The sequence below is a fragment of the Heteronotia binoei genome, chromosome 8, assembly GCF_032191835.1.
Source record: "Heteronotia binoei isolate CCM8104 ecotype False Entrance Well chromosome 8, APGP_CSIRO_Hbin_v1, whole genome shotgun sequence".
NCBI lineage: Eukaryota > Metazoa > Chordata > Lepidosauria > Squamata > Gekkonidae > Heteronotia > Heteronotia binoei.
In genome coordinates this window covers 132,148,288-132,161,620 of record NC_083230.1, presented here as the reverse complement: position 1 = coordinate 132,161,620, position 13,333 = coordinate 132,148,288, and the positions used below count along the sequence as shown (strand labels likewise).

Sequence of the window (13,333 nt, the reverse complement as noted above, 5' to 3'; positions counted from 1 at the left end):
TCGGGAGGGAACGGCCAGGCAGGGGCTTTTCTTGGGCTGCTCTGCATTCCCACCTGGAATAATAATAATAATAATAATAATAATAATAATAATAATAATAATAATAATAATAATAATAATAATAATAATAATAATAATAATAATTTTTTATTTCTATCCCGCCCTCCCCGCCGAGGCAGGCTCAGGGCGGCTCACAACATAAAATACATTATACATCAGTTATACTTATAAAAACATGGTTAAAACAATTACAGATTATTAAAATTAACATTAACAATATGGTGCTATAAAATATCGGATTTGTGCCAGCCATTCCTACAGAATAGATGCTTTCGAGCTGTGGTGCTGGAGAAGACTCTTGAGAGTCCCTTGGACTGCAAGAAGATCCAGTCAGTTCTAAGGGAAATCAACCCAGACTGTTCTCTGGAAGGTCAGATGCTGAAGCTGAAACTCAAATACTTTGGCCACCCAATGAGAAGGGAGCACACCCTGGAGAAGAATCTTGAGAGTCCCTTGGACTGCAAGAAGATCCAGTCAGTCAGTCCTAAGGGAAATCAACCCAGACTGTTCCCTGGAAGGTCAGATGCTGAAGCTGAAGCTCCAATACTTTGGCCACCCAATGAGAAGGGAGCACTCCCTGGAGAAGAATCTTGAGAGTCCCTTGGACTGCAAGAAGATCCAGTCAGTCAGTCCTAAGGGAAATCAACCCCGACTGTTCCCTGGAAGGTCAGGTGCTGAAGCCGAAGCACAAATCCTTTGGCCACCCAATGAGAAGGGAGCACTCCCTGGAGAAGACTCTTGAGAGTCCCTTGGACTGCAAGAAGATCCAATCAGTCAGTCCTAAGGGAAATCAACCCAGACTGTTCCCTGGAAGGTCAGGTGCTGAAGCTGAAGCTCCAATACTTTGGCCACCCAATGAAAAGGGAGCACTCCCTGGAGAAGACCCTGATGCTGGAGAAGATAGAAGGCAAAAGAAGAAGGGGGCGGCAAAAGAGGAGACGGCTGGACAGCATTACTGATGTAACAAACACGAATTTGAGACGACTTCGGAGGATGGTGGAAGACAGGAGGGCCTGGCGTGACTTGGTCCAGGGGGTCGCAAAGAGTTGGACTCACCTGTTCGGCTGAACAACAACATTCCTACAGAGCAAGAATCCCATTTGGCTGGAGGAAGCCACAGAGTCAGTTTGCAGGACCTGAGCCAGGCCTGTTAACAACAGAGGATGTTTTGGAGGTCACTCATTCAGAGGGTCACCAGAAGTCAGAAACAGTTTGACAGTATTTCACTCTCTCTCTCTCACGCACTCACACACACACACACACACTGCTAGTGGGAATGTTCCAGGTGTGCGATGGCACATCTAGCCCGAGAGAATGAGCCATGGCAACTGGTAGCCTTTTCTAAGCTCTAGTGACGGCATCCACAGAGTTGCTTACAGCTGTTTCAGTGCCTGGCCGGGGGCTGGGGGGGGGGTGTTCCTCTCTGTTTCGCTGCTGCTGGGCATTGCCTGTCCATATTTTGGGTGCTACCCAAAAGGTCTCTGAGACATGAGACTCCCAGAAACTCCTCCTTCAGACCTAGCTTAAGAACATAAGAGAAGCCATGTTGGAGCAGGCCAATGGCCCATCCAGTCCAACACTCTGTGTCACAGAAGAACCTAAGAGAAGCCATGTTGGATCAGGCCAATGGCCCCTCCAGTTCAACACTCTGTATCACATAAGAACATAAGAGAAGCCATGTTGGATTAGGCCAATGGCCCATCCAGTCCAACACTCTTTGTCACTTAAGAACATAAGAGAAGCCATGTTGGATCAGGCCAATGGCCCATCCAGTCCCAACACTCTGTGTCACACAGTAGCCAAAACACACACACACACACACACACACACACACACACACTGTGGCTAACAGCCACTGATGGACCTCTGCTCCATATTTTTATCCAATCCCCTCTTGAAGCTGGCTATGTTTGTAGCCACCACCACCTCCTGTGGCAGTGAATTTCACGTGTTAATCACCCTTTGGGTGAAGAAGTACTTCCTTTTATCCGTTTTAACCCAACTGCTCAGCAATTTCATTGAATGCCCACGAGTTCTTGTATTGTGAGCAAGTACTTCTTTTTCCACAGGAACAGGCTTCCTCCTCGGGAGGTGGTGGGCTCTCCTTCCTTGGAGGTTTTTAAACAGAGGCCAGATGGCCACCTGACAGCAATGAGGATCCTGTGAATTTAGGGGGAGAAGTTTGTGAGTTTCCTGCATTGTGCAGGGGGTTGGAGTAGATGATCCTGGAGGTCCCTTCCAACTCTATGATTCCTCGGGAGGTGGTGGGCTCTCCTTCCTTGGAGGTTTTTCAACAGAGGCTCGATGGCCATCTGACAGCAATGGTGATCCTGTGAATTTAGGGGGAGGGGTTTGTGAGTTTAGAGTGGTTCCTCAGTGGAACAGGCTTCCTCCTCAGGAGGTGGTGGGCTCTCCTTCCTTGGAGGTTTTTCAACAGAGGCTAGATGGCCATCTGACAGCAATGGTGATCCTGTGAATTTAGGGGGAGGGGTTTGTGAGTTTAGAGTGGTTCCTCAGTGGAACAGGCTTCCTTCTAGGGAGGTGGTGGGCTCTCCTTCCTTGGAGGTTTTTCAACAGAGGCCAGATGGCCATCTGACAGCAATGAGGACCTTGTGAATTTAGGGGGAGGGATTTGTGAGTTTCCTGCGTTGTGCAGAGGGTTGGAATAGATGATCCTGGAGATCCCTTTCAGCTCTATGGTTCTATGATTCTAGAAGGTGGGTGGTCCTATGAAGAACTGGTGGGGCTGAGGGGAGGGCCTGTGAGGGGTAGAAGGGTGAGGCCATGGCAAGAAGGGGTGGGGTGGAGGGCATTGCATGCTGCATGAGGCGTGGTCAACAGAGGGGCATTGGTAGGGTCAACTGGAAGCTCCGTGGGGCAGGGCATCTCCCTGCTGCTGCTGCCACTCCATCCTGCTCCTCCTCCCTTTAAAACCCAGAGACTGAGGGCGCATGCATGTGCAAGACAAGGGCATGTGCTACCCCACCTTGTTTGTTCCCCCTCCCCCCCCGGCAAGAAAGAGAAGGTTTCAGCGTGTGTGGTTGTGGGGGGGAAACTGCTGGCCTTCTTGGGCTTCCATGTTTTTCCCAGAGGAAGTTGTTGCCTGGGGCCTGCAAGGGGTCTTCCCAGAGGGGCTTTGCACAGCCAGGATGGAAGGTGGGGACCCCCTCTGGTGGTTGGCCCCTCTCAGCCAGCCCTGGCCGCTGCTTCGTAGCAAGAACTCTGGGCAAGATTTCTTTCCCCTGACTCTGCTCCCGCTCACCCCATGCCCTTAAAGGTGTAGGGTGGGACCCCCAGGGTCCGACTCTGCTGGGGAGGGGACAGCTCGTACCTTGGGAAATAGAAGGATCTCCATTGCAGTTGCTTTGGAAAGGCTACTTTGGCAGGGGTAGTAGGCATAGGTTTTCTTGGCAAGGCTACTGCAGCGGGTTGCCATTTCCTTCTCCAGTGGATCACATTTAGTCTGGGTTCTCAGCCGTGGCCTGTCCATCTTGGGTGGCCCTGCGTGGCATAGCCCACAGCATCATTGAACCGCGCAAGCTCTCTTGCCACGACAAGGCAGCCATCCATGAGAGAGAGACGGCAAAAGAGGAGATGGCCGGACAGTGTTACTGATGTAACAAACATGAATTTGGGCAGACTTCGGAGGATGGTGGAAGACAGGAGGGCCTGGCGTGGCTTGGTCCAGGGGGTCGCAAAGAGTCCGACTCGACTGTGCGACTGAACAACAAAAAGTAGACATGGGAAGGGGTAACACGTGTATGTGTGTGTGTGTGTGTGTGTGTGTGTAAATCCTCCGCTTCCCATCTCTGGAGCATGATTTGAATATATCTACGGATTAGCCTGGGATTTCTTCTTTTCTTTCGACAGGCTGGTTTCCATAACAACAGTGCTCCCTGGCGAGTCTTTTAACCTCTGAGTTGCTGGACCCGTGGGGCTTTGTGGGGGGGGGCATCTGGGGGCTCTCCTCTGCGAGCCGCCACCCAGTGGCACTGCAAGATTGCTTCCAGGAGTCACTGATGGCTTTAAATGTCTGTGTCACACACACACACACGCCTTTTCTCTGGGGCCCAGAGGGAGGCTGCAGTGGCTGGCTGGGAGAAGTCCTGTTGGCAGAGAGGGGAGAAAACACATCTGCCCAACTTCTCCCTTCTACCCAAGAGCAATCTCAAGTGGGAGGAAGCGGCTAATGGCACTCTTGGCATTGGAGATTTATTAAAATATTTATAGCCTCCCTGCCCATTGTGGCTGAAGGCAGCTTCCCAGGCCAGACTGAAAAACACAGCGAGGGCAAGAAAACTGGGAGTGGTTCAGCTTCCCCTCCCCCCCCCCCCCCCGCAACCGAAACAAAAAGGCCCCACAGTGTCCTCTAAAGGCCTCTGGAAAAGACAGCCCCTCTCCCAGGGAACCCATCCCATAGCACAGCAGCTGTTACAGAGAAGGGTTGGGCCCAGGGCTTCTTTTGTAGCAGGAACTCCTTTGCATATTAGGCCACACACCCGGGATCTAGCCAATCCTCCAAGAGCTTGCAGGGCTCTTCTTGCAGGGCCTTCTGTAAACTCCAGGAGGATTGGCTACATCAGGGGTGTGTGGTCTAATAGGCAAAGGAGCTCCTGCTGCAAAAAAGCTATCTATATACCTGTCCGTCCATCCGTCCGTCCATCCATCCATCCATCCATCCATCCATCCATCCATCCATCCATCCATCCATCCATCCATCCATCCATCCATCCATCCATCCATGGCTTCTTTTGCAGCAAGGAGTCCTCTGCCTATTAGGCCACACACCAACTGATGTAGCCAATCCTCCAAGGGCTGACAAGGCTCTTAGTACAGGGCCTACTGTAAACCCAGGAGCATTGGCTACATCAGGGGGTGTGTGGCCTAATATGCAAAGGAGTTCTTGCTGCAAAAGAAGCCCTGGTTGGGCCCTTGTTGATGCCAGGTGGGCAGCTTTAAATGGGTGGCAGCCTGAGGAGATGAGATGGCACCCAGCGGCAATTGGGAGGAGGCGGTCCTCCCTTTCACAGAACAGCCTCAGTTTAAAGCCCTCCAAGGAAGGAGAGCCCACCACCTCCCCAGGAGGAAGCCTGTTCCACTGAGGAACCGCTCTAAACTCACAAAACCCTCCCCCTAAATTCACAGGATCCTCATTGCTGTCAGATGGCCATCCAGCCTCTGCTTAAAAACCTCCAAGGAAGGAGAGCCCACCACCTCCCCAGGAGGAAGCCTGTTCCACTGAGGAACCACTCTAAACTCACAAACCCCTCCCCCTAAATTCACAGGATCCTCATTGCTGTCAGATGGCCATCCAGCCTCAGTTGAAAAACCTCCAAGGAAGGAGAGCCCACCACCTCCCCAGGAGGAAGCCTGTTCCACTGAGGAACCACTCTAACGGTCAAGAAGTTCTTCCTAATGTTGAGCCGGAAACTCTTTTGATTTAATTTCAACCCACTGGTTCTGATCCGACCTTCCAGGACAACAGAAAACAATTCCACACCATCCTCTAGATGACAGCCCTTCAAGGACTTGAAGATGGTGATCCTCTCACCTCTCAGCCGCCTCCTCTCCAGGCAAACATCCTCAGCTCCTTCAACCTTTCTTCACAGGACTTGGTCTCCAGACCCCTCACCATCTTCGTCGCCCTCCTCTGGACCCATTCCAGCTTGTCTATATCCTTCTTAAAATGTGGTGCCCAAAACTGAACACAAGACTCCAGGTGAGGTCTTACCAGAGCAGAGCAAAGTGATACCATCACATCACGTGATCTGGACACTACACTTCTGTTGATACAGCCCAAAATTGCATTTGCCTTTTTAGCCACCGCATCACACTGTTGACTCATGTTCAGCGTATGACCCACTAAGACCCTGTGGCGGAACCGGCCCGATTCTGGTTTCAGACCCGGTCCCGTCAGCTCCCTATTGAGTCGCCAACTCCTGGAGGGAGCTATTTCTCCTCCTGCCCCTTGGGCTCGCTGCCACCACCTGCTCAGTCCCGGGGTTCAGATTGAGAGGAACAGGACTCCCAATCCCCCTCTCCAGCTGTGAGGCCAGGCCTCAAGGTCCTCTGCCACCCTGCACTTGGGTTTCACAGAGACAGCGCTTCTTTGGGGCACCCCTGGAGGATTGGCACCTTATCCAACTGCATGCCTTCCCCCTTCCCCGGGGCCCCCTTCTCAACACAGCGTGGTCTAAAGCGGTCTGGGGATCTAGGTGGTACAGAGATTGACTGCCAGCATTTAAACAGTAAAAATATATTTATTTAAAAAGAGAAAAAGATAGGAAAAGAAAAACAAAACAAAAACAGTTGCATCTACCAAATTAGCACAGCACAGCCCAGCTCAGCACAGCCCAGCACAGCAACCAGTATAACAAAGAAAAGGTGATTATAAACGCATCCGGCTGGCCCTGCTCTAAACTTGCCCTGTCTTGTGAATTACTTACTTAGTCTGCCTGCCTGGGCCTTCCCAGGCAGGAGCCTCCATTGCTCACCACATGCTCGCTCGAGCCCCAGTTCAAATCTGCCTTCTCTTCCTGCCTAACACATGCAAGGAACAACAGCACTTCCTGCCTCTCTAGGAGATTTTCCCCCTAGCGTTGTTGGTTTGGCTCTGGAAGGGAGGGGGGGAGTGAGGGGAAGGCTACAAAGCCCTGCTGAGGGATTTACTGACCCCTGCCAAATGAAGCACCACCACTGACTAAAATGGCGTTTCTCCACAGACCCCGAGATCCTTTTGGAAAGGTCGTGGAAGGAACCCTTTGGAAGGGTCCTTGGTCCTCAGCCACGTGGCTCAGAGGAAGAGTGTCTGTGTGACCTGCAAGGAACCCCAGGTCCAATCTTGGCAGCATCTCCAGTTAGAAAGAACCAAGCAGGAGGGGATGGGAAAGACGTTTCTCAGCTTGGGACCCTGGAGAGCTGCTGCCAGGTGGAGTGGGCCATACTGGCCTTGGCGTTCCAAAGGTCTGTCTCCGTACCAGATGCCTTCCTTTAGGGGGAAGGGCTGAGGCTCAGTGGCAGAGCATCTCCTTGGCATGCAGAAGGCCCCCCCGGTTCAGTCCCCAAAAGAGAGTGACATAGCCTCCCCGGAGAGGTTGTGCACACTTAACCACTACACCAAACTGGCTCTGAAACAAACTGGTGGGCGGATGTTTTTTAGCGATAGGCGTTCTCCTGCTGGCTGGCCTCTGGCAATGATCCAGCTGCTGTATTCTAGACCAGCTGCAGCTTCCAGGTTGTCTTCAAGGGCAAACCAATGTAAAAACACATCACTGTAGTCCGTGAGGTTATGAAAGCGTTGATCTACATGGCCAGATTGGGCAAGTCTCAGAAAGAAGAGAGCTGGTGCACCAGATGCAGCAGAGAGAAGGGGCTCTTTCCCAAGAGCCAGGCAGGGTCCACAAGCCACTCCCCCCACTTCCCCCCCCCCGGCTCTTCACTTGCCCTGCAAATGGCAACTCTGCTGCATCCACACCGAGATCTCCAGCCTCCGTGTTTCCCTCAGCACGGCACAGCAATGGCCGCCCAGACCCTTGGGATCTAGGGGTCCTAGTGGACTATTCGCTGAACACAAGTCAACAGTGTAATGCGGTGGTTAAAAACACAAATGCAATTTGGGGCTGTATCAACAGAAGTCTAGTGTCCAGATCACGTGATGTGATGGTATCGCTTTGCTCTGTTCAGTTCTGGGTACCACATTTTAAGAAGGATCTAGACAAGCTGGAACGGGTCCAGAGGAGGGCGATGAAGATGGTGAGGGGTCTGGAGACCAAGTCCTATGAGGAAAGGTTGAAGAAGCAGGGCATGTTTAGCCTGGAGAGGAGGTGGCTGAGAGGTGATAGAATCACCATCTTCAAGAACTTGAAGGGCTGTCCTATAGAGGATGGGGTGGAATTGTTTTCTGTGGCCCCGGAAGGTAGGGCCAGAACCAACGGGTTGAAATTAAATCAAAAGAGTTTCCAGCTCAACATGAGGAAGAACTTCCTGAGAGTTAGAGCGGTTCCTCAGTGAAACAGGCGTTCTTGAGAGATGGTGGGCTCTCCTTCCTTGGAGGTTTTTCAACAGAGGCTAGATGGCCATCTGACAGCAATGAGGATCCTGTGAATTTAGGGGGAGGCATATGTGAGTTTCCTGCATTGTGCAGGGAGTTGGACTAGATCAGGGGTGGCCAACGGTAGCTCTCCATATGTTTTTTTTTTGCCTACAACTCCCATCAGCCCCAGTCATTGGCCATGCTGGCTGGGGCTGATGGAAGTTGTAGGCAAAACACATCTGGAGAGCTACCGTTGGCCACCTCTGGACTAGATGACCCTGGAGGTCCCTTCCAATTCTCTGATTCTATGACCCTGCTCAAGGGAAGGCAGTACTTCTCCTCCAGCTGCAAATAGATTCGGGAGAGGGGCTTGACTGAAGCACCCCCCTCTGCCCTTCTCATTCCCCCCTCTCTGTTTCTTCAGGGCCCCGCAAGACATCAGTCTAGAGGAGTTTGACGATGAAGATTTGTCCGAAATCACTGATGACTGTGGCATCGGCCTCAACTACGACTCCGACCATTACGAGAAGGTGAGAGGCCGTTGGGGAAGCTGCCCCAGACCCATGGCCGGGGCCCACATCACCAAAGATGCCAGCCGCGGGGACCCCCTCTGGCCCTCACGACCTCTCCAGGGAGGCTACGTCACTCTCTTTCGGGGACTGTTTAGTTTTATTGCTGTGCCCCTGCTGGCACCTCGGGCTCAGGACAGGGGGGTTTGAGGGGCAGCAGCATAAAAGCCAGCCTGGAAGGTGTGTCCTTCGGAATGGATCTGGGTGTTTCTTTGGCCAGAAGGATCTTAGAAGCGCCACTTCCCAGATGGAAAGGTTCAAATGCTTGACTGGCTGCCAGCTCTTGCAGACTCGAGTCCACTCTGGCTTCAAAAATATGCAACTTACAGAAGGCAATGCAAGTGTTTTGTGTCAGGGTTTCTTCTCTCCAGCCCCATGCTGGGCTTCTGTCTCTGTCCCCAGCCTTGCTTCTCCACATTCAAAGGCAGCCATGAGGCACCATCAGGGCAAAGTCTCGGCTTCTCAAGTCTGTTTGTAGGCCCTCCAGAGGAACCGGCTGGCCCCTGTGTGAGACGGGAGGCTGGACTAGATGGACCCTCCCTGGTCTGACCCAGCAGGGCTCTTCTGAGGTTCTTATGAAGGCCTCAGCCTCTCTGCCCTGTTGTTGCCCCTGCAGAGGAACTGGGTGGCTCAGGTATGAGACAGGAGGCTGAACTAGAGGGACCCTCACTGGTCTGACCCAGCAGGGCTTTTCTGAGGTTCTTCTCAGGGGAATGCCTCAGCCTCTATGCCCTGTTGTTGGCCCTCCAGAGGAACTGGCTGGCCCCTGTGTGAGACAGGAGGCTGGACTGGATGGACCCTCCCTGGTCTGACCCAGCAGGGCTTTTCTGAGGTTATTCTCAGGGGAAGACTTTGGCCTCTCTGCCCTCTTGTTGGTCCTCCAGAGGAACTAGCTGGCCACTGTGTGAGACAGGAGGCTGGACTGGATGGACCCTCCCTGGTCTGACCCAGCAGGGCTCTTCTGAGGTTCTTCTCAGAGGAAGGCCTCGGCCTCTCTGCCCTGTTGTTGGCCCTCCAGAGGAACTGGCTGGCCCCTGTGTGAGACAGGAGGCTGGACTGGATGGACCCTCACTGGTCTGACCCAGCAGAGCTCTTCTGAGGTTCTTCTCAGGGGAAGGCCTCAGCCTCTCTGCCCTGTTGTTGGAGCTCCAGAGGAACTGGATGCCCACTGTGTGAGGCAGGAGGCTGGACTAGAGGGACCCTCCCTGGTCTGACTCAGCAGGGCTCTTCTGAGGTTCTTCTCAGGGGAAGGTCTCAGTCTCTCTGCCCTGTTGTTGGCCCTCCAGAGGAACTGGCTGGCCCCTGTGTGAGACAGGAGGCTGGACTGGATGGACCCTCCCTGGTCTGACCCAGCAGGGCTCTTCTGAGGTTCTTCTCAGGGGAAGGTCTCAGTCTCTCTGCCCTGTTGTTGGCCCTCCAGAGGAACTGGCTGGCCACTGTGTGAGGCAGGAGGCTGGACTAGATGGACCCTCCCTGGTCTGACCCAGCAGGGCTCTTCTGAGGTTCTTATGAAGGCCTCGGCCTCTCTGCACTGTTGCTGGCCCTCCAGAGGAACTGGTTGGCCACTGTGTGAGGCAGGAGGCTGGACTAGATGGACCCTCCCTGGTCTGATCCAGCAGAGCTCTTCTGATGTTCTTCTCAGGGGAAGACCTTGGCCTCTCTGCTCTGTTGCTGGCCCTCCAGAGGAACTGGCTGGCCACTGTGTGAGGCAGGAAGCTGGACTAGATGGACCCTCCCTGGTCTGATCCAGCAGGGCTCTTCTGATGTTCTTCTCAGGGGAAGACCTTGGCCTCTCTGCCCTGTTGCTGGCCCTCCAGAGGAATTGGCTGGCCACTGTGTGAGGCAGGAGGCTGGACTAGATGGACCCTCCCTGGTCTGATCCAGCAGGGCTCTTCTGATGTTCTTCTCAGGGGAAGACCTTGGCCTCTCTGCCCTGTTACTGGCCCTCCAGAGGAACTGGCTGGCCACTGTGTGAGGCAGGAGGCTGGACTAGATGGACCCTCCCTGGTCTGATCCAGCAGGGCTCTTCTGATGTTCTTCTCAGGGGAAGACCTTGGCCTCTCTGCCCTGTTACTGGCCCTCCAGAGGAACTGGCTGGCCACTGTGTGCGACAGAAGGCCTGACTAGATGGACCCTCACTGGTCTGACCCAGCAGGGCTCTTCTGACGTTCTTATGAAGGCCTCGGCCTCTCTACCCTGTTGTTGGCCCTCCAGAGGAACTGGCTGTTCACTGTGTGAGACAGGAGTCTGGACTAGATGGACCCTCACTGGTCCAATCTAGCAGGGCTCTTCTGATATTCTCATCAGGGGAAGGCCTCACCCTCTCTGCCCTGATGTTGGCCCTCCGGAGGAACTGGCTGGCCACTGTGTGAGGCAGGAGGCTGGACTAGATGGACCCTCCCTGGTCTGATCCAGCAGGGCTCTTCTCATGTTCTTATATTTGACATGCAGAAGCACACCAGGTACAGTGTTTCCTGGCATACAGTCTAGAATGAGGAAATTCCACCTTGTCTTTTTCTTCTCTGAAGCAGGAAGGGCTCTCTATATACCCCGCTTAGCTACTGAGATCTGAGCAGCTGGGCTGGCTGGGGTTGTCCAGGTCTGGGCAGTTCAGGGGCCAGGAGGAGAAAAGCACTCGGAGCCTCCAAGCTGGAGATTTGGGTCCTCCCCTGGGGACCTACAAGGAGCCGCATCAGAGGAACTTCCCCCTCCCTACGGCTAGGGACCAAAGTGACCCTTGCCTGTGCTGCCCAGCTGACTCAGCAGGGGCCGGTCACCCTGAGGACTCCTGCTGAGTCAGCTGCCGTTCCTTGCTGAGTCAGGAGGAGCAGCCCCTCCCCCCATCACTCCGCCTCCCAGGCTCAGAGCATCATCAGCACTTTCCGGCTCAGAGCTTGGTTGAGCGGGAAGCGTGGGGGGAGCGTTCAGCCAACGGGACACCAGGCCTTTCTGGAAGCAGGGTTCTTGATGCGCAGGGCTTGATATTCTGGGGGAAGAAGTAGATATTGGATTTATATCCCGCCCTCCACTCTGAAGAGTCTCAGAGCGGCTCACAATCTCCTTTCCCTTCCTCCCCCACAACAGACAGCCTGTGAGGTGGGTGGGGCTGAGAGGGCTCTCCCAGAGGCTGCCCTTTCAAGAACAGAGTCTCAGAGTGGCCACAATCTCCCTTCCTCCCCCACAACTGTCACCCTGTGAGGTGGGTGGGGCTGAGAGGGCTCTCACAGAAGCTGCCCTTTTAAGGACAGAGTCTCAGAGCGGCCTACAAACTCCTTTCCCTTCCTCCCCCACAACAGTCACCCTGTGAGGTGGGTGGGGCTGAGAGGGCTCTCACAACAGCTGCCCTTTTAAGGACAGAGTCTCAGAGCGGCCTACAATCTCCTTTCCCTTCCTCCCCCACAACAGTCACCCTGTGAGGTGGGTGGGGCTGAGAGGGCTCTCACAACAGCTGCCCTTTCAAGGACAACCTCTGCCAGAGCTATGGCTGACCCAAGGCCATTCCAGCAGGTACAAGTGGAGGAGTGGGAAATCAAACCTCCCAGATAAGAGTCCACACACTTAACCATTACACCAAACTGGCTCTGAAGAAGAAGAAAACTGGAGATTGATACCCCACCCTTCTCTCTGAATCAGACTCAGAGCGGCCTACAATCTCCTATATCTTCTCCCCCCACAACAGACACCCTGTTAGGTGGGTGGGGCTGAGAGATCTCTCCCAGAAGCTGCCCTATCAAGGAAAACTCCTGTGAGAGCTATGGCTGACTCAAGGCCATTCCAGCAGCTGCAAGTGGAAGAGTGGGGAATCAAACCTGGTTCTCCCAGATAAGAGAGCCATGGCTGACACAAGGCCATTCCAGCAGCTGCAAGTGGAGGAGGGGGGAATCAAACCCGGTTCTCCCAGATAAGACAGCTCTGACTGACCCAAGGCCATTCCAGCAGCTGCAAGTGGAGGAGTGGGGAATCAAACCCGGTTTTCCCAGATAAGAGTTGTGGCTGACCCAAGGCCATCCCAGCAACTGCAAGTGAAGGAGTGGGGAATCAAACCCAGTTCTCCCAGATAAGAGAGTTGTGGCTGACCCAAGGCCATTCCAGCAGCTGCAAGGGGAGGAGTGGGGAACCAAACCCGGTTCTCCCAGATAAGAGAGCTCTGGCTGACCCAAGGCCATTCCAGCAGCTGCAAGTGGAGAAGTGGGGAATCAAACCCGGTTTTCCCAGATAAGAGAGCTCTGGCTGACCCGAGGCCATTCCAGCAGCTGCAAGTGGAGGAGTGGGGAATCAAACCCGGTTCTCCCAAATAAGAGAGCTCTGGCTAACCCAAGGCCATTCCAGCAGCTGCAAGTGGAGGAGTGGGGAATCAAACACAGTTCTCCCAGATAAGAGAGCTCTGGCTGACCCAAGGCCATTCCAGCAGCTGCAAGTGGAAGAGTGGGGAATCGAACCCGGTTCTCCCAGATAAGAGAGCTCTGGCTGACCCAAGGCCATTCTAGCAGCTGCAAGTGGAGGAGGGGGGAATCAAACCCGGTTCTCCCAGATAAGAGAGCTCTGGCTGACCCAAGGCCATTCCAGCAGCTGCAAGTGGAGGAGGGGGGAATCAAACCCAGTTCTCCCCTATAAGAATCTGTGCACTTAACCACTAAACCAAACTGGCCGGGACACAGAAGTGACCAAAATG

The 13,333-nt window shown here is 53.8% G+C and overlaps 1 protein-coding gene across 1 annotated transcript in view; it reads left to right on the top strand.

The window, feature by feature from the left end:
* The window catches only part of MAPK8IP2 (mitogen-activated protein kinase 8 interacting protein 2), a 48,883-nt gene that overhangs the window by 15,657 nt on the left and 19,893 nt on the right, over positions 1 to 13,333 (top strand). Inside the window, exon 2 of the mRNA XM_060244528.1 lies at positions 8,517 to 8,622. Coding sequence (XP_060100511.1) covers positions 8,517 to 8,622 — 106 coding nt within the window. The remainder of the gene's footprint in view (positions 1 to 8,516; positions 8,623 to 13,333) is intronic.